Source organism: Neoarius graeffei, chromosome 25, assembly GCF_027579695.1.
Source record: "Neoarius graeffei isolate fNeoGra1 chromosome 25, fNeoGra1.pri, whole genome shotgun sequence".
NCBI classification, from domain to species: domain Eukaryota; kingdom Metazoa; phylum Chordata; class Actinopteri; order Siluriformes; family Ariidae; genus Neoarius; species Neoarius graeffei.
Genome location: NC_083593.1, coordinates 14,880,840 through 14,901,771, shown reverse-complemented (window position 1 = coordinate 14,901,771; position 20,932 = coordinate 14,880,840). Strand labels below are relative to the sequence as shown.

General features: G+C 42.5%; 1 protein-coding gene across 3 annotated transcripts in view; it reads left to right on the top strand.

Annotated features, from left to right (window-relative positions):
• The window catches only part of LOC132873180 (seizure 6-like protein), an 81,817-nt gene that overhangs the window by 36,301 nt on the left and 24,584 nt on the right, over positions 1-20,932 (top strand). For all 3 annotated transcript variants that reach the window (XM_060908490.1, XM_060908489.1, XM_060908491.1), the window contains 4 exons: positions 3,313-3,482; positions 3,661-3,855; positions 9,467-9,605; positions 11,801-11,997. In XM_060908490.1, coding sequence (XP_060764473.1) covers positions 3,313-3,482; positions 3,661-3,855; positions 9,467-9,605; positions 11,801-11,997 — 701 coding nt within the window. The remainder of the gene's footprint in view (positions 1-3,312; positions 3,483-3,660; positions 3,856-9,466; positions 9,606-11,800; positions 11,998-20,932) is intronic.

Below are 20,932 nucleotides of genomic sequence, written 5' to 3'. Positions count from 1 at the left end.
CTGTAGCCGCTTTATCCTGTTCTACAGGGTCGCAGGCAAGCTGGAGCCTATCCCAGCTGACTACGGGCGAGAGGCGGGGTACACCCTGGACAAGTCGCCAGGTTATCGCAGGGCTGACACATAGACACAGACAACCATTCACACTCACATTCACACCTACGGTCAATTTAGAGTCACCAGTTAACCTAACCTGCATGTATTTGGACTGTGGGGGAAACCGGAGCACCCAGAGGAAACCCACGCGGACACGGGGAGAACATGCAAACTCCGCACAGAAAGGCCCTCGCCGGCCACGGGGCTCGAACCCGGACCTTCTTGCTGTGAGGCGACAGCGCTAACCACTACACCACCGTGCCGCCCCATATAAATAAGTGTCTTAGACAATAAATACTATTTTACGCTACTGACTAATAATCAAAACTTTATGTGGCTGATGCTACAGAAGAAGGGGTTTATGCGCATGCGTCTACTTCTTCTATTGTTCTGGTGTCTCCGATGGGACCGTCTTACAGCGCACGTAGAGGTGTGGCATGTGTATTGCATCGTTTTCAGCAAGCGTTGCGTTGCCATATGTACCTGATATTTTACTGATCCGTTGCCCATGTGGACGCGATATTTAAAAAAAAATCTCGTTGCTGTTGTCGTGTGGGTGTAGTCTTAGTTCCCAAGACTCAGGGGATTTCAAGCAAGTTTTCTAAAGAGCCGTTGTAAAAATTAACATCTCTCACAGACCTATCTAGCCGCTGTCATAAAAATCAAAGTGAGGCTCGCCCCAAAACAGCATGTGTACCATTTACATACACAGGGTACAGGGATATCCTGTTAATGAATACGAGTCATAGCTGGACAGCAGACACGTGTGTGTGTGTGTGTGTGTGTGTGTGTGTGTGTGTGTGTGTGTACGCAGTAAGCCTGCTGCCGCATCTTATAATTTTGGCTTGTGAACATGCGCATTAACGATACCATAAACATAAAAGGATGGTGCACACCCTTTACATGTAGTCTACAGTGCAGTCTGGGAATAAAGTATGTTATTGTGTAGATGCACAAAGTTCCTGCGCCCTGTTAAAATCCAACAGGACTCGCCCAGCTTGCTTTTCACTGCATTCGTGTCACGAGTGAAAAAAAAAAAAAAAACCTAAGCTAGGACCTACCATTCAATATAAATTTATACCATAAACTCTTCAGCTCAATCCCACATAATTTATTTTGTTTATTTTTTTAAATCTTATTAATTAAATAAAAACAGCAAGCATGTCTCATACTAAAACTTTTTATTTATTTTTTTTAACCTGGGGGCTTAAATCAGCACCAGGCTATCAATAGCACCACCATGCTTAAAGGTAAGAATGATGTTACCTGGGCATTGAGCTATACTTGGTCTGTGCCAAACATAATGATTAGCCTTTTAGAGAAAATATCTAAAAATCTTTTTTCCAAAAGCTCTCAGATTTTCTCACTTACCTTCTAGCAAACTCCAGGTGTACCTAAAGTTGAGGTCACAAGTTTGCACACACTTATGGCATGAAATGTCATGGCAACAAATCAACAAACCAACAAATTTAATTGAACTCTACCAATTCTGCAAAAAAGAGTGGTCAAATATCCAACCAGAATTCTGCCAGAAGCTTGGTGATGGCTACCAAAAGGCTAAGGGACATTAAACCAAATAGTTGATGTGCCATATGTATATTTTTGATATACAATATTATTCTGTCCACTCATTTATGTCCATGATGAGTGCATGTAATCTTCTGACCACAGTTATAAATGTTAGCCTTTCTCAGAAGTGGTTTCCTTTTGCCCATTCTCTCATAGAGGCCAGATCTGTGAAGAGCTTATGATATTACTGATATTCATTCAGCCTATTGAGCTCTGTAACTCTTTCTGTGATGTAGCTGGCCTCATGGACACTTCTGATAATTGCCATTCTTGCCCATGTGCTCAATTTGGAAGGATGGCCTGATTTTGGTAGTGTCTGGGTTGTGCCCTATATTTTCTTTGTTATAATGGATTTCACAGTGATCCTAGGAAGGTTCAAAGTTTGCTGATCTTTTTATAATCATATTCTTACTCTTAAGAACTTCATCTCAAAGCTTCACACCTTGGTCTTTATAACAGCAGGACTAATCTGATCTCCCATTTTAGCTGTGAGACTTCACAAAGTTAGTGCTATTTATTGTGTAACCATACAATTGGACTGGTCTATCATGCAGTCTGCATCTCAACCCTTCTCTATGGATGTGAAGCCTGGACTTTATACAGGAAGCAAATCAAGTCCCTTGAAGCCTTCCATATGCATTGCCTCCAACACGTCCTTGGAGTGACTTGGGAGGACAGGATCCCCCACATGCAGATCCTCAGCAAAGCTAACTCCACAAGCGTGGGTCCATGATCCTCCATTATGTCTAACGATGGACCAGACATGTCATTTGAATGGCCCCCAACCGAATGCCTCAGATGGTCCTCTATGGAGAACTCACAGAAGGGACCCGTTCCTGTGGAAGACCCGAGGAAAGTTGGAAGGACTTCTTGAAGTGGTCCCTGCAGTCCTGCAACATCCCTCCTGCCGACCTTGAGATCCTCGCCAAGGACCATGTGAACTGGAAGCGGACTGTGTCCCAGGGAGTCCGCCACTTCGAGGAAGAACAGACCAGGCTGAAGGAGGAGAAATGGGCCCAGCGACACCTTCGGCAATTCCTTCCCTCTGCTCCCGCTCCTGGTCTCTTCACCTGTCATCGTTGTCCTAGGATCTGCCAGTCCAGGATCTGGCTTCTCTCTCATGGGCGGGCACATGAGAGACGGCGACAGACAGCAACAACCCCAACAGCAACAGTAGCAAGACCTGCGAAGGCAAAGAAGACAACAAAGAGGAGGACCTCGTCATCATCAAATATTGATGGACAGCCATAACCTAACCTAACCTAACCTAACCTAACCTAACCTAACCTAACCTAACCTAACCTAACCTAATACAATTGGACACAGGTGGATTTGAAATTAACACAGTTATACCTTGTTTTACATATTTAATTTGAATGCTCAAGAAAATTAAATAATGATCCTAATTTTGTTTTGTTAAAAGGGGTTTAGTACTTATCAATTAAACAGGGTTTGTTTGTTTTTTTCAATAATTGTGGGGAGATTTAAATAACTTATTCAATTTGAGTTTATTTTATCAGTTTATTTAATTACTTCAAAAGCCACAAAAATTATGTTGCAATACAACAAAAAGAGAAATAATCACTAGGGGTGAATACTTTCTGGAGGCACTGTATATTTTTCAGTCTTACCACAGATTTTTTGCTTCAGGCTTGTTTTGTGGAGTGGTCTGGATGCTGGCTCAGTTGTTCTATTTGACTCTGGTCGGGGGGTTCCTATCCCATTCGAGGGAGTCATCAGTGAGGGCCCAGCGGTCAGAATCCAGTTCATAACAGACAAGCTGAACAACCAGAACACTGCTTTCAGTATCCATTATGAGGGTAAGTTACCTCTTAACATGCATATAAAATATCAATTTGTATTCAGTCTCAGAAACTGGATGACAAAGTTCTGCAAAGTTTGTTTTTGTTTAGAAAGATAATTATTTAAAGATGTATTGCAGAATTAGACCTAAACCCCTCACAATGCAAGTTGATTTTTGTAATTCTATCTGAGCAGCATTTGAGAAGGGCCACTGCTATGAGCCATACATCCAGAATGGAAACTTCAGTACCAGTGACCCAACCTATGGTGTGGGAGCCATAGTACAGTTCTCCTGTGAACCTGGCCATTCTCTGGAACAAGGCCCTCCTGTCATCGAGTGCATCAACACGCGAGACCCCTACTGGAATGACACAGAGCCTCTGTGTAAAGGTATAAGTATGCCAGAAGAACACATCTTGAATTAAACAATAAAACCTACTGATTCTTCGCATGAGACTAATTGCTTATTATTGCCTGCTTTCTAGCCAGCAGGTGATTTCCTAAATTTCAAGTTTACTTGCATAGTGCTTTTAACAACAGACATTGTTGCAAAGCAGCTTTGCAGAACATTAAAGACTTTAAATACGAGCTAAATTTATCCCTAACTAATCCCTGATGAGCAAACCTGTGGTGATGGTGGCAAGGAAAAACTCCTTCAGATGACATGAGGCAGAAACCTTGAGAGGAACCAGACTCAAAAGGGAACCCATCCTTGTTTGGGTGATAACAAATAGCAAGATTATAAATAACTTGCTTCTGTAACTGTATCCTATAGAGTCACAAAGTACAACTGTATAACCAGGAAATTCATTATAGTTTTAACTAGTGCTGTCAAGCGATTAAAATATTTAATCGCGATTAACGTCGCGACTGTCATAGTTAACTCGCGATTAATCGCAATTTAATCGCACATTTTTGTCACATGAAAAACCATTGTAATTCTCTTATCAGCATAAAATGTGAATGGGCTTGCTTTGTACCAATGTTTTTTTTATTGCAAAGCATAACACGTCTTGACACAGCCACTACAAAGTGAAACCTAAGCCGAGCACCGGGGCTAGCAAAAGAACCATGAGTGAAGTGATCTACTGCTTGAGTTAGTCTACAACTCTAATCAGAGAGACAGGTTACACAGTGACGGTAGGCTTGACATGCTTGATTATAATATAAAGTACACTATTATATTAACTTTAAGTTGTTCGTTGATAAATATTGCATTGAATCTGATCTTTACTGTTTCAGCTCACTTAACACATTTTGTACTTTTACACTTTCTGCCTGTTGATGCGTCGCGCTGTCCAATCAGAGGCGGACAAATTTGCATATTACAGGAAGGATTTCTGGGATAGCATTGAGTTTACAGTTCAGAGGGATCTGGCTTCTTTAGACGCTGTCTTCTTAAAACTGAATAAATATTTAAAAAGAGCCAAATGAGCCAGTCTTTTGAACGGCTCTTTTCAAAGAACGGATCACAAAGATGCGGATCCCATCAAAGAGCCATAAATCCCATCTCTACTAGCGCGCCCTGCCCGCGCTGATTCTTTGGGGGGGGGGGAAGGAGGGTAGAGGACTCTGGCTGTGCGGGGCGTGGCATTACAGTCTAGCTGCTATCGTTTTTCTAAGCAAAGTCTCTGTTCCAAGTTCCTGGCAGTTTCAAAAGCTTATGAAAAACCTACATCATGTCACAGAGCGTTAATCTCGCGATAAAAAAATTATTGCCGTTAAAATTGAGTCAAGTTAACGCGTTAATAACGCGACATTTTTGACAGCACTAGTTTTAACATGAAGTCTGTTTTGTTGAAGTTATAAACTGTTCATTGATGGAAACTTGAGTGCAAAACTGTTCATGACAGCTGCAGTCCTAAAGTTATCCTGGCACTTTTAGTCCTCAGCCATCATCGCAAAACTGTAAGTATCTAAAGCCGTCTTCCAAGTGTGAATTTCAACTGTCCATACGGGGCCATCCTCCACAGGAGCAATATGATGAGACTCCAACCAGACGTAGGGCATCAGGATGGATCAGGCAGGTTCATTTGGGTTCATTATCTCATTATGCTTACAGGTTACTTGGCTTCCTCTAAGCCTTATTACCTGTCATGATTTTTTTCATAGATAAAAGTGCATCTATGTTACTTGTTAATGATTTAGGCTTATTGATATTAAAAACATTACACACTGATGTAGCACAATGCTTTTAACGGTAGGCTACTCTGACTTATACAATTGTTGCTGGTATTAGCAAAAAACAGTACTCTAACAGCAGGACAATCAAATGTAATCTGTTTTAGTGGGTTTATGATATTTTCCTAAAAATACAATTTGGATTGTAAACATTTGTGCATGTTAGATTATTCTGGTGCAGGTTCACGTTTTCTTTCCTTCAGTAATGATGCAGGTCTGAGCCCAATCGTGAATAGTGAGTTAATAATAACTTTGCACACATTGGTATTCAGACCGCCGATGTAACTACAGATTACTCAGATTGCGGGCTGTAGTTTGCCAGTGTAACCAGAAAATGTCATGCTGAAATGTATTTTCTATATCAACCCTTCTAATGACCAAGGGTGATGCTTAAACAAACGGATAGATTCTTATAAATGTGCACACATACTGAGTTTGTTACCACTATGTTATATTGACAGTATGATATAGTCTTCTACTGTAAAATACCTCATCTCATTATCTCTAGCCGCTTTATCCTTCTACAGGGTCGCAGGCAAGCTGGAGCTTATCCCAGCTGACTACGGGCGAAAGGCGGGGTACACCCTGGACAAGTCGCCAGGTCATCACAGGGCTGACACATAGACACAGACAACCATTCACACTCACATTCACACCTACGGTCAATTTAGAGTCACCAGTTAACCTAACCTGCATGTCTTTGGACTGTGGGGGAAACCGGAGCACCCGGAGGAAACCCACGCGGACACGGGGAGAACATGCAAACTCCACACAGAAAGGCCTTCGCCGGCCCCGGGGCTCGAACCCAGGACCTTCTTGCTGTGAGGCGACAGCGCTAACCACTACACCACCGTGCCGCCCTGTAAAATCCCTGTCACAGCTATTTTTTATTCTTCTTGCCTTGTACACATCTGGCCTTTTTCAAGCTATCTGGATAACAGCTTTTGACTATGCAATGTTCAGCTCCAGCAATGTTCAGAAGTGAACCCAATTTTGCCTTTACCATGAAGTTCACATATAGCACATAGCAGACCATCTTGCATTTATCTCATTTATACAACTGAGCAATTGAGAGTGAAGGGTTTTGCCCAAGGGCCCAGCAGTGGAAATTTGGCAGTGTTGGGGTTTGAACTCCTGTGCTTCCAAGTAGTCCAATGTCTTAACCACTGAGTTGCTACTGATGGTAGGCTCCAAACAGATGGAAACCAGAAGAGCAGTTCATAGCATTGAATGGCTGTTCTGCCCAAGCCAGAATAAATTCCATTGTCCCTCAATGTAAAGACTAGATGGACAGTGTTGAAGTTTTTAAACTGTCTATTGCACTGTGGCTAAGGTTTGATGCACATGCTTTAACTAACAGGATGAATTGTGAGCAAGTTGGCCTGAGGAGCATACGTACGTGCCTTTGACACTTCCAGTGCCAGTGATATTGTCTTTTGTTTTAGGTTTTATCATATTTCATTTGACAGCAAAGAAAAAAAAGTTTGCTTTTTCAGTTTGCTTTTTCCCCACAATTTTTTCAAACTTAAAGGCATGTGCTTGTTTTTAAAGTCGGTGGTCTAGATCAGTATTTCTCAACCACTGGGCCGTGGCCCATTAGTGGGCCGTGAAGCGCCATCTAGTGGGCCACAATTTTTTTCCAAGTTGAAGCTAATTTTTACTCATAGTGGGGTACAATTGCTAGATTGCATCCAACGTCACATCCGCCCTTCATTAAGCTATGATCACACTACAGCTCGTGATGCTTTGCAATAGGTTATTGATGAAAATGAGGCATTTTGGCAGTGATGCTTGGTGATATACATGTGAGCTAAAAGTTGTGGTCACACAACAGGCAAACACTTGACTGTCACGCTTTCATGCGCTTGAGTCTAGCGCAGCTCAAGCAGCCATGCTTGCTCACAGAGTGCGTTGTGGGCATGTTTGGGACCCGGTCATTATGGGAAACACCTGATACTGATTTGAGCGCAATCAGCACACGCATATAAGGAAGCTGTTTTCACAGAGACTTTGCGAAGTATTATCACTGTCACGTTTATTTCTAGCCATGTTTATGGCTCTGGTTAAATACTCTGCTTTATGATTCCGCTTTCATTTGCATTTTGTTACTCTGACCTTGCCTCATGTTTTGTTTTTGTAAATATCACACCTGCTAATAAACACTCTTCCTGTACTTAGATTTGTCTACCACCACATACCTGACAGAATACTTCAAGTCTCTATGAAAACAGTGCCTGCTGATTGTGTGTGCTGATTGCGCTCAAATCAGCATCAGGTGTTTCCCATCACGACTGGGTCCCAAGTGTATGCACAATGCACTCCGAAGAAGAGAAGAGCAGGGAGGATTGAGAATCAAGTGGCTGTGGTTTGTTTACACCTGATACTAAAACTTGTAGCATCCTCGCAATCATTGCAAAGACGCATACCGGTACAAAAAGCCCCAAAATGCCTACTTACCTGGGCAGAAACAATACAGGATTTATCTTGTAGTGTCCTGAGCCCCAGATCTTTAACCCAACCATGTATAAAAAGTTGTTCGCCTCCATGCTCTTCCAGGTTTTCATCTGTGTGTCCGTGTAGAATGATGTCTGCAGCACCAGGTAGTTTGAGATGTTGGGGAACTCAATGGATGGATAATTTTCCAACTCATAGGAAAATTCCTTCTTTGTTAATGTGTAAGGCTCTGTCCTGGTATGGTGGTGTAAGTGGTTAGCACTGTTGCCTCACAGTAAGAAGGTTCTGGGTTTGAGCCCAGCAATTGACGGGGACCGTTTTGTGTGGAGTTTGCATGTTCTGCATGGGTTTGCTCCAGTTTCCCCCACAATTCAAAGACATGCAGTTAGGTTAACATGGGACGGCCTTGGGCTGAAGTGCCCAAGAGTGGTGGCATGCATGTATGCAGTGGCTTTGCTCTCCTATAATGAACCAAATTTCATTGTACATTTGTGTACTGACAATAAAGGCATTCTATTCTATTCCATTGAGTGGTTTCTATATCCACTTCTTTTGAGTGTACTTCTTGGTTTTAATAACTTGCTTGTTTGCTGTACAAAAACATGGCAATAAGTTCCTGTGTTATTGGACCAGACTCCACTTTTGGACCCTTTTGCCTGAGAATGCCCTGCATGCATGGTTTTATATTGGCTTCTGGCACATCCCTACAATTTTAAATACAATACCTACAATTAAAAACAGTTTATTTATTGCATTTATTTAATTCCTGGGCTCCCATCTGTAACAGGGAGTGATGTTGCATGACATTAGCACACTTTACAATAGATTATTAGATTCGAATAGAATAGATGAGCCAAAATAATTGGGGATTTTTTTAATGGGCCTCAACTTGTTAAAAGTATGAATAGGTGGGCCTCAAAGCAGAAAAGGTTGAGAACCCCTGGTCTAGATGATGTTTAATAACCTGTCTCGGACATCTGTGCTCAAGAAAAGTCTGACAACCTTGGCAGCATGAACTAAATGCAAGTATTTTTAGTAATCTGTGCAGGCTGCCCAGAAAATCAACTAAAGTACCTGTGCAACCCGACTCAGAATATACAGAACTTTTCCTGCATGAATATTTATGCAACTTTTGATTGTCATCAACTCTGAATACATCCTAAAATGTATATATTTGAAAAGATCTAAATACAATTGCTTTTGAACAAGTGGAAACACAACTGCTTGTTTTGGCCTTCTTTATGTTGGTATCAGTTACGGTACCTCCCACAAATACACTGACTGAATATTCAGAGAAACTGTGAGAGCATAAAACAATCCAAAAGGAAACTGATGAGTTTTTAATTTGTGTGTGTTATATGCACAGCTTTATGTGGGGGAGACCTGTCTGGACCCAGTGGCTTGATTTTATCCCCAAACTGGCCTGACTCATATGGTGAAGGTGAGGACTGCAGCTGGAGGATTCATGTTGGTGAGGAAAAACGTATCCTGCTGGATGTGCAGCTGTAGGTCCATTTTCATATCACTTTGAAACATTAACATTAAAGGTGCTATGTGTAAGAATTTGTAAGAATTTTAGTTTAAAACATTTAAAAATTAACTCCAATTATCAAGAGTAAGGGAAAGAGAAAGAAAAGGGACTGGGAGAAACTGAATTGCAATGCCAAACACTAAACTACAGTGAAACAGAGCCTCCAGTCACATCTCCAGGCATTGTAATTACGTTTTTGGACTGAGTGCGTACACTGTGCGCGTTTAAAAGTTACAGATACCTAGAAGCTTATGAACAGGTTTTTTAGTGGCTGTGTGGAAGATCTGCTAATTCACAAATTGGCAACTGCGAGAGGACATTCTCATAAAGGTAAGATAGCACTCCTCTTTTTGGCCTGATTATTAAACCAAATATGTTATTCAAGAACATTCAGCTGTGTGGTTATTTTACTGAGTCATAGGCAGTGTGTTTAATCAATCACATTATTAAGAAAAAAGTTTACATATCTGCTGTGTCGTGAGCCAGAGCAGTCAGAACTACTGATACACGAGTTGCTGTTGCTGTCTTCCTGCCCAGTTCTAAAACTGACCTCTGAGCTAGTGATGTATGAGTTGGTGTGGATGTTTTCTTCTGAAATCTGAGCACTGGGCTAGTGAAGCGTGAGCATTCGTGGATATTTTCTTTCTAAGAACTGAGCTAAGCAAGCTATCGTGTAAACTATAGACTGACAGAACATGTGAAGATTATAAGATAGCAGTGTTATATTGACCGGCGCTAAAGTTAGATTGAATGAACCCAGTAGTTCTGTCCACCGTAGTTCAACCCAGTAGTTCATGGGGTGGCATGGTGGTGTAGTGGTTAGCACTGTCGCCTCACAGCAAGAAGGTTCTGGGTTTGAGCCCAGCAACTGATGGGGAGTTTGCATGTTCTCCCCATGTCTGTGTGGGTTTCCTCCGGGTGCTCCGGTTTCCCCCACAGTCCAAAGACATGTGGTTAGGTTAATATGGGGCAGCCTTGGGTTGAAGTGCCCTTGAGCAAGGCACCTAACCCCCAACTGCTCCCTGGGTGCTGTAGAATGGCTGCCCACTGCTCTGAGTATGTGTGTGTGCTCATTGCTCACTTGTGTGTGTGCGCATGTGTGTGTTAAATGCAGAGGATGAATTTCACTGTGCATGTGACAAATAAAAAGGCTTCTTCTTCTTCTTCTTCTTCTTCTTCTTCTTCTAGTGGATTGATTAAAAATAGTTTGACACTATATTCAGTATGTCATAATTCTATGAGAGTGGTGGTGGTGCATTTCGGGGAAGGGGGAGGAGGGACTGTGCTTTTCCTTGTTTCTTACAGTAGGGGTGGACACCCCAACTTTCTGGTGATATACTGCCCCCATTTGTTTGGAGTGTGGAGTTTGAATTCGTCAGATGGCCAGATTCTTACACATTGCACTTTTAATAAACATACAGTACCAAATGTTTGGACACACCTACTCATTCATAGGTTTTTCTGTATTTTGACTAATTTCTACATTGTAGAACAGTACCGAGGACATCAAAACTATGAAATAACATACATGGAATTATTTGGTAAACAAATAGTGTTTAAAAAAAACAAAAAATATTTCATATTTTAGATTATACAAAGTAACCACTGTTTACTTTGATGACAGCTTTGCGCACTATTGCCGTTAAAAGTTAATTAGTGGAATTTCCTGCCTTCTTAATGCATTAGAGACCATCAAACAATCAATAGTAAATTATAAATATAAACTCCATAGCCCTATTCTCCAACTGTAGTAATCTATATTATATCAAAAACTGATCAAGTAAATAAAGAGAAATGACAGTCAATCATTACTTTCAGACATGAAGTATCTTTTAATTAATAAAAATAAAGGGGAAAAAAACATTGAATTAGAATGTGTGTCAAACTTTTGACTGGTACTGTACATGTTTAGAAAAGGTCTTCCTGTACAGTTCCTTGTATAATTAATAGTTCCAACTCTAAATCAGCTCTACTTCACCTTTTAAGGAAGGGAAGTACTTTCTTGTAGGGATCTACTTAGTATATATATATGGAACAAAGAGTGTAGCCTGGTTAAATGCAGTAAATCTGTTGGATCAAGTTACCTTAGAAATTTATTCTTTTTTACAGATTGTTGGCATTAGTAGACTTCTTAAATATCTCCATCTTTCTTACATTCTTTATCTCCAGTCTGAACCTTAGTGACAGTGATATGCTGACCATTTTGGATGGTGATGAAGCCACCACACACATCTTGGGCCAATATGTGGGAGGAAACAGTCCATTTAAGCTTACTTCCTCTTCTCCTGATCTTACCATCACCTTTCATTCTGACCCAGCTGGCCTGGTCTTCGGCAAGGGAGAGGGTTTCATCATCAACTATTTGGGTACGACGTCAAATATTTAAAAGCAGCTATTCCCAACCCTGGGCCTGAAGTATCTCTGTGCTGGATTTTGTTGCCTATTTTGATCTCACCAAGCTGATCCAGCTAATTAGGCAGGAAATTCTGTAATTAGCTAATTCTGAGGGAATTGGGAGGTGTACAAGAATATATGAGCTAAAATTCACACACTTAGGAACATGCTTATTATGTGAAGTTATGTTTAGTTGAACCTATTAAAAAAATTGGTGATTTTTTTTAAATATTCTACTGTAGACTCTCAACTAACTTAAAACCATCTGTAGGTAACTGTGATCGGCCAGCCTGCACTGACATATGGTTTATTTGGTAGAATCAGCAGAGATGTGAGTTTTCAATAACATCTAGGCCACTGTCTTTAAATAATAAAAGCATCTGGCTTTAAGTCAGAAAAAATTCTGGGATAGTAAATGCAGACTGAAGAAGAAAATAATAGTATGATGTAACCTAAAAGCAAGATATTACTATATAATTTAAAAAAAGGAAAAACAAAAGCCTAATATAATATCCAGTAGATGTTGGATTTCTTTTTGGAAGGTCATGAGTTCAAATCCCACTCTTGGGCCCTTGAGCAAGGCCCTTAACTCTCAACTGCTCAGTTGTATAAATGAGATGATTGTCAGTTACTTTGAATAAGGAAAGGATAAATGTAAATGTAGTATATTGGGAATGTATTGCTGCATAAATAACATCCTCAGCATTTTTAGGTCAATAATCAGTTTAATAAAATAATACCACTGTTTTTGTTAATTCAGTAGACACTCTTGTACAGAAAATGGTTTGAAGCATAAGCTGACTGAGCATTCATCTGGTACATTTATGGCTCACTTATAACTTAAAACTGGTTCTCAAGATGAGCAGTTTCTTAATTTCTGATTAAGATGCTGGGTCCTATGATGAGATGGAAAAAAAGTTTTGATGACTTTAAAGTGACAATAATTGAGCATAGCGTAGTTCTGGCAGGTCATGAAGTCAAGCTCAGCCCTCAATCCCAGCTACATCAGCTGACTGCAGCTGATCTCAAGCCAGCCCACGTCAGTTGTCAGCTGATTACCTTCTACGCATTCTATTGGCAAAACTCTCATAGAGCACCTTATTTAAGTTGCTTTAACCTGCCTACCTTTGCTGCTTCCTCTGCAAGCCATTTTGCAAGTGAGCACCATTTCCATTTGCCAGAGTTCTCGTTTGACAAGTAGAAGTCTTCTGCTCCAGGATTAACGAATGGCCTGCGTGCAGGTTCCTGGAAATCATGTTAATAAATAGCATCGCAGCCCCAGTCAGAGATTCTCTTAAGGAACTGTTTGCATTGTCACAGGGGGCATCCACATCAAGCCCTTAGCTGCAGATATTTTCAGCTCCTCTGCTCCTAGGGAAGCTGCCAGAAATGAAAACACTGTCTGCACCTCCATGCAGTCCCAGCTCCGGCCGCTCCGCCAACCAAGAGAGCGTGAGTCTAAGCCCAGCAGCTGCACCTGCAGACCTGAATAACTCCTCGTCAGCCTTGTCCAGCATCCAGCGTCAGTTGCCACCATGAACTACAGAATCCAAGCCCTGGAGTCCAGTTGGCTCCCTCTACAATTTCGCGTTTCCCAGCAACAGCAGACTTGTTTACATCCTTGATGCTCCCAAATTAGCCAGGGGGCCAGGTCCTGCATCGCAGAACGATGACTTCACCACCCAACTACTCAATCTGATAACTCATATTAACCCTATAGGTATAGCTTCCCATAAATATTTTTGAGGGAAAAAGAAAAAAAATTCCAATAATCAATTTATCTGCTCTTTGTAATGACAAAGCTCAAAGCAGCAATGAACAGTTTATAACTTCAACAAAACAGACCTCATGTTAAAACTATAATGATTTTCCTGGTTACACAGTTATACTTTGTGACTATATAGGACACCAGTATCAAAGCAAATTATTTATAATCATGCTATCTGTTATCACCCAGATGAGGATGGGTTCCCTTTTGAGTCTGGTTCCTCTCAAGGTTTCTTCATGTCATCTGCGGGAGTTTTTCCTTGGCACCGTCACCACAGGCTTGCTCATCGGGGATAAATTAGGGATAAAATTAGCTCCTGTTTAAAGCCTTTAATTTTCTGTAAAGCTGCTTTAATTTTCTTTATAGCCGCTGGGCGGCACGGTGGTGTAGTGGTTAGCACTGTTGCCTCACAGCAAGAAGGTTCCGGGTTTGAACCCAGCGGCTGGTGAGGGCCTTTCTGTGTGGAGTTTGCATGTTCTCACCGTGTATGCGTAGGTTTCCCCTGGGTGCTCCGGTTTCCCCCACAGTCCAAAGATATGCAGTTAGGTTAATGTGGGGCGGCTTTGGGCTGAAGTGCCCTTGAGCAAGGTACCTAACCCCTGACTGCTCCCCGGGCGCTCTAGTGTGGCTGCCCACTGTTCTGAATGTGTGTGCGCGTGTGTTCACTGCTTCAGATAGGTTAAATGCAGAGGATGAATTTCACTGTGCTTGAAGTGTGCATGTGACATATGCATTTTAGCCAGAGAGGATCATTGGTATGAGTGAGGAGTTAAAGAAGCCATTTTTGTCAACCTGGAACGGCCATCACTGAACAGGGGTGGGGGTCTAAGACATCATTTATTAACCATCTACAATGCGGTCTTGGACACTCTTCCCAGACGGCTGGGTGTACGCCAGGACCCAGCTGTTTTCGGTGACTCACAGGAGGACAGAGAGAGTCAGCTTTCCATTGATCACCCTAACGGGCAATCCTTTGATCACCCTAATGACTCGCCGTTCACACCCAGCCTCCAGTGACCCACACCAACATGATGCCTCAGTGACACCTTAGATGAGCTTGTCATCAGAATTCTGATTCTGATCCAGGAGAGGATAAATATCTGATACTCCCTATTAGTCAGACAGAACTGAGGAAGCCTTTCGGACAAGAGGTGAAACGTTTTCAAGAATCTTCAAGCAAGTCCAGTTGCCCTTTTCTACCACCCACAACATGTGACAAATAAAGGTTTCTTCTTCTTTGTGACAATGCTGTTGTTAAAAACGCTATACAAATAAACTTGACTCGACTATAGAATTTCTAGGCATCACCTTAGACAGCAACCCAATGCAAGCTTCACTGCCTCTCAGAAAAATCAAATCATTTCAGAGAGGTCATGAGAAGTGCAGGAGGCAATAGCAATTTCAAAACGGAATTGTTTTGATGTTTGGTCATCTTAATTACGCAAATGTGCATTATTCCTCAAGGATGCTCCTTTGTATCCAGGCTTTTTGACCTCTCTAAATCTGTAGAGAACTCTGTGATCGGGTGAGCATAGATACAGGGTGTACCGGTACATCTGAATGCTGGTTCTGGTCTCCTCTTGGGCAAATGGAACAATATCTCATTGTTCTATAATGAAAACCTGGAATCTCCATTAGCAGTTAAGTTGTTCACAGACACAGCCCCTTCTGTTGGTGGGGTGTGTGTGTGTGTCAGTAATCAGGGGTTTGCTGATGCATGGCCAAAAGAATTGTCGTCCTTGTCAGCTGACACTTCTTCCATTGGTCGAATGGAATCTACCTAATTGTGTAGCTTGTCTTCTATGGGGTAAACACTGGTCAAGAAGCAAATCCTGTTTTTGTGACAATGAGGCAGCAGCTGTAAACATCATTAACAAGGGCGGCCCTCAGTTCTGTTATTAATAGAGTTGTGACATACCTCACATGGTCCTCTGCATTGGAAAATTTCATTGTTTGAACAGCCCATATTCCAGGCTTGGACAACAATGGCCGATTCTTGTTCTGCTTTGAATTTCATAATTTCACCAACTGTGCCAGGAGGCAGCACCATCCAGCCTGATCTGTCCTGTTCATTCAGACTGCGCTAGATTAAGCAATAAATGTAATTTCATAGCTGCTCAGGCTCTCTGTATGAACTTACTAGCTATATTACCCCAACTAGCAATCTGTGAAGCTTCAACTTGCCTCACCGTATTTCATCTGGGCTTAACTTGCTTCCTCCTAATAGTTCAGTGAGCTCCTCCAGGAAAGCATGGAAGGCCAGGGAGGTCTGCCTGGCATAGGCATAGTGTTTTTTTTTTTCTTTTTTTTTTTTTGGGGGGGGGGGGTGCTGCTGTTCTCCCTGCTTTAGCCTTTCCATGTATGCACATGGTAACTTGTCAGCTCAGCTGATTCCCTTCTACACATTCTATTGGCAAATCTCTCATAGAGCACCTTATTTAAGCTGCTTTAACCTGCCTACTTTTGCTGCTTCCTCTGCAAGCCATTTTGTAACCCAGCTCCACCCCAACTCTTCCCCTTTCATGCTGTCTGACTTTAATCAGTGTCATTTCTGTATCACTGATGCTTGCTCACAACCCAGTCCCGGCCACCTTCTTCCATTGCTCCATGGTCCAGTTCTGATGCCTATTGTAGGCACTTTCCTGGTAGACAGGAGTCAGCATGAGCACCCTGACCAGTCTGCAGCTACTCAGCCCATACAAAGCAAGCTGTGATGCACTGTGCATTCTAATACCTTCCTATCATAGCCTGCATTAACTTTTTCAGCAGTTGTGTAGGTACTCTTTTGTGATTCACTGATTGTCCTTCCTTAGAACACTTTTCTGATAGATGATAATTACTACATACCAGGAACAGCCCCATGACCTACAATTTTGGAGACGTGTTGACCCAGTCATCTAACCATTACATTTGGCCTATGTCAAAGAGGCTAAGATCCCTAATCCATGCCATTTTTGCTGCTGCCACCCTCCCTGCTTTAGCCATTCCATGCAGGCACATGGAAAGGCAGGGAGGTGCTCTCCCTGCCTCAAGGCTTTCCACATAGGCATGTGGAAGGGCAGGGAGGTCCCTTAATCCATGCCATTTCTGCTGCTGCCGCCCTCCCTGCTTTAGCCATTCCATGCAGGCACGTGAAAGGGCAGGGAGGTGCTCTCCTTGCCTCAAGACTTTCCATGTAGGCACATGGAAGGACAGGGAGATCCCTTAATCCATTCCATTTCCATTGCTACCACCCTCCCTGCTTTAGCTGTTCCACGCAGGCACATGGAAGGGCAGGGAGGTGCTCTCCTGTTGCTGTGGCTCTCCCTGCTTTAGCCTTTCCATACAGGCACATGGTAGGGCAGGGAGGTGTGCTCACCCTGCCCCAAGGCTTTTCACATATGCACGTGAAAGGGCAGGGAGGTCTCAGAACAGAGCCACCCGCCAAATACAATTTGTTGCAAATATTGCAGTGTAAATAATGTTCCTTGACAAAAGTGGTTCTGATAGAACTGTTGGTTAATTAAGAGTTTTAGGGGACACTGGTTCGGTTTATACAGGAAGCACTGGAAATGCAAGGTACGGTACATATCAGTCATAGGGGCGGCACAGTGGTGTAGTGGTTAGCACTGTCGCCTCACAGCAAGAAGGTCCGGGTTCGATCCCCGTGGCCGATGAGGGCCTTTCTGTGTGGAGTTTGCATGTTCTCCCCGTGTCCACGTGGGTTTCCTCCAGGTGCTCCGGTTTCCCCCACAGTCCAAAGATATGCAGGTTAGGCTAACTGGTGACTCTAATGCCGCTTTTCCACTACAAACGCGGCTGAGCCGTGCCGTGCCGAGTCGAGCTGAGTCGAGCTGAGCGGGGCTGTTGGAGTTGCATTTCGACTACAACCACGCTGAACCGTGCTGGCTGGAAGTGGGTGGACACATTGGGTGGAGTTAGCGAAAGTGGGTGGACGTCAGGTGATGTCGTTAAGCAGCGCAAACAGTGACATCAGTGACAGTGGCAGAACAAGTCAGAGCCGGGCCGGGGGCGGGGCAAATGACCGGGCCCTTTATTAAAGCTTATCATAACATCATTTTAGGCTACAAAATGTCCGCAACTGCGGTGTTTACCAATTTCAACACTACCGGGTGCAACTATATGTTATTTAGTACATCAAGTCCTTCAAACGAACATGTAACTCAGAAACAAAAAACATTAGGATACTGTACATGGCTCATAATAAAACATCAATAGCGCACATTATTTGAAGGGCATACGAATGAGCGCTCAGAGGTTGCAACGGTGACAGGAAGAATCAGAAATAAAAGGAGGGCGGTGCAAACCTCACTGAATGCACTGTGTTTACCAATTTCAACACTACGGGGTGCACATTAAGTCCTTCAAACGAACATGTAACTCAGAAACAAAAAAACATTAGGCGACATACTGTACATGGCTCATAATAAAACATCAATAGCCTACTGCGCGCATTATTTGAAGGGCATACGGCGAGCCTTGCGCTCCGCGAACTCGTCCACGATGCTCTGTCTGTCACTGATTCAGTGATCTTTTAAGCGGTAGTCTCACGACCCGAATAGTAAACAATAAACATGGAGGACATGGAGTCGTTAGTGTTGCTGGTCTTGGTGCTGTGGCTTGTTGTCACCGACAACGCCAACAGATACTGGCAAGAGCGTATAGATGAGGCGAGGCGCATAAGGCTTCAGAAATTCTCGTAATTCGTAATTATTCTTCTTCCGGGTTTGCGGTGTTTACAGATCCCAGCGCGCTCGCGGGGCGTGTGTGGGCATGTGAGGACACGCCTCCTCACCAATCAGTGCACAGGGGAGTGTCTGCTCACGCCCCCAACCTCAGTCGGCACGGTTTGGCTCGCTTCAGCCCCACTCCAAAACGGTGCGAGTTTTAGGGGCTAAGCAGGGCTGAAACGAGCTGAGTCGTGCTGGTTTTTGGTAGTCGAAATGCGAGCCGTGTCGGGCTGAAGTGAGCTGAAGCGAGCTGAAGCGAGCTGAAAAAGGGTAGTGGAAAAGGGCCATAAATTGACCGTAGGTGTGAATGGTTGTCTGTGTCTATATGTCAGCCCCGTGATGACCTGGCGACTTGTCCAGGGTGTACCCCGGCTTTCGCCCGTAGTCAGCTGGGATAGGCTCCAGCTTGCCTGCGACCCTGTAGAACAGGATAAAGCGACTAGAGATAATGAGATGAGATGAGATATCAGTCATATGCTTCATTGTAAATTTAATTAAGTCTCATAAAATGATCCTTCTCATTAAATCAGTCTCTTTTGTTAAGGAGTCTCATAGAATATCCCCTTTTGGGAGTTTAGAGTTTTAATTAGCAATTAAAATGACCAACTATTTAATAAGGAAAAATTATTAAAATTATTAAAACCTCAGTTTTAGTTGACAACAATAACGGGTGACTTGGTTTCTGAAGGCTTAGTTTTGAATAATGTGGCTTCTTGCAATACCATAGTAATACCACAACAAGGCAATAAGAGGTTCAAAATACCATTTATTGAAATACAAAAAAATTAAATAAACACAAATTAATGGAACTTAATTCGAAATTGTGTGGGAGTGTATGCACCAGGGAAAGAGAAAAATATAAAAATATTTTCAGTGACAAAATATGTTCCAAAATGCAGTAAACTTCTCATCTCATCTCATTATCTCTAGCCGCTTTATCCTGTTCTACAGGGTCGCAGGCAAGCTGGAGCCTATCCCAGCTGACTACGGGTGAAAGGCGGGGTACACTCTGGACAAGTCGCCAGGTCATCACAGGGCTGACATATAGACACAGACAACCATTCACACTCACACCTACGGTCAATTTAGAGTCACCAGTTAACCTAACCTGCATGTCTTTGGACTGTGGGGGAAACCGGAGCACCCGGAGGAAACCCACGCGGACACGGGGAGAACATGCAAACTCCACACAGAAAGGCCCTCGCCGGCCACAGGGCTTGAACCCGGACCTTCTTGCTGTGAGCCGACAGCGCTAACCACTACACCACCGTGCCGCCCTGCAGTAAACTTCATAGGAATAATGGAACAGAGATGGGATCTTATTTTTCCTGGACATATATAGTTGCGGACAGAAGTTTATATCCACAGACATGAATGTCACGGCAGTATTGGGCTTTCAGTGATTTCTTTGAACTGTTCTTTTTCTGTGGCATAATGATTATGCAGCATACATCTTTAAAAAAAAACAGGAATTTGGTGCACACACAGTTTTAATTTATTTTCTAAAGTCAACACAGGGTCAGAATTGTACATAGAGAGTCAAAAATGCACATAAGCCCACGTAGATTATTAATTCATTGGTGGTGAAAGTTCTAAAATGTCTTTTAACTTGGCAAGGCCTCTTAAATTCCTGTTAGTGATCATGATTGACAACATAAAAATGGTTTGTTTGACAGCACTCATTAGATTGACCAACGCACAGTACAATGGGAAAGTCCAAGGAGTTCAGTGCAGAAATCTGAGAAAGCGGATCATAGATTTACACAACACAGGAATGTCTCTTGGAGCCATTTCTAAACAACTGCGGAGTCATCACTGCAAACACACACACACACACACACACACACACACACACACACACACACACACACACACACACACCCCATTAATTGACAACAGGCATACTGACTTTGCCACTCACCTTCCCTGGCCCTGCCTTCCATTCACAAACCAACGCTTGGCCATGCCTCTGCTGCCACACCAGGCTAAGACAAATCTTAAAACAAGTCAAAAAGTACAGTATGTGGACTGTACTTAAAAGTGGGGTCTGTGCCAAGAAACGCACAAATTTATTTGAACCAATTCTGCCAAGAAGCCCTTATCAAAAAGAAGTATACTTCAAGTTCATTTTATTAAGTATACTTAAGTAAAATTAAAGTATATTTCCTTAAGTATACTTTTGTGTACCAAGTATACTGATATCAATGTACGTACAGTATACTTGTAAGTAAACTAATCTAATACTTCTTGGGACTAAATTGGCCCACTTTTAGTTTATAAAAAGTATACTTTAAGTCTAAGAGAAGTAAACTTTGAGTATACAACTAGTATTTTTTATTTTGTACTGCAAGTGTACCACAAGTAAACTTAGATGCTAATAGTTTACTAGTTCTACCGTATACTTTAGTC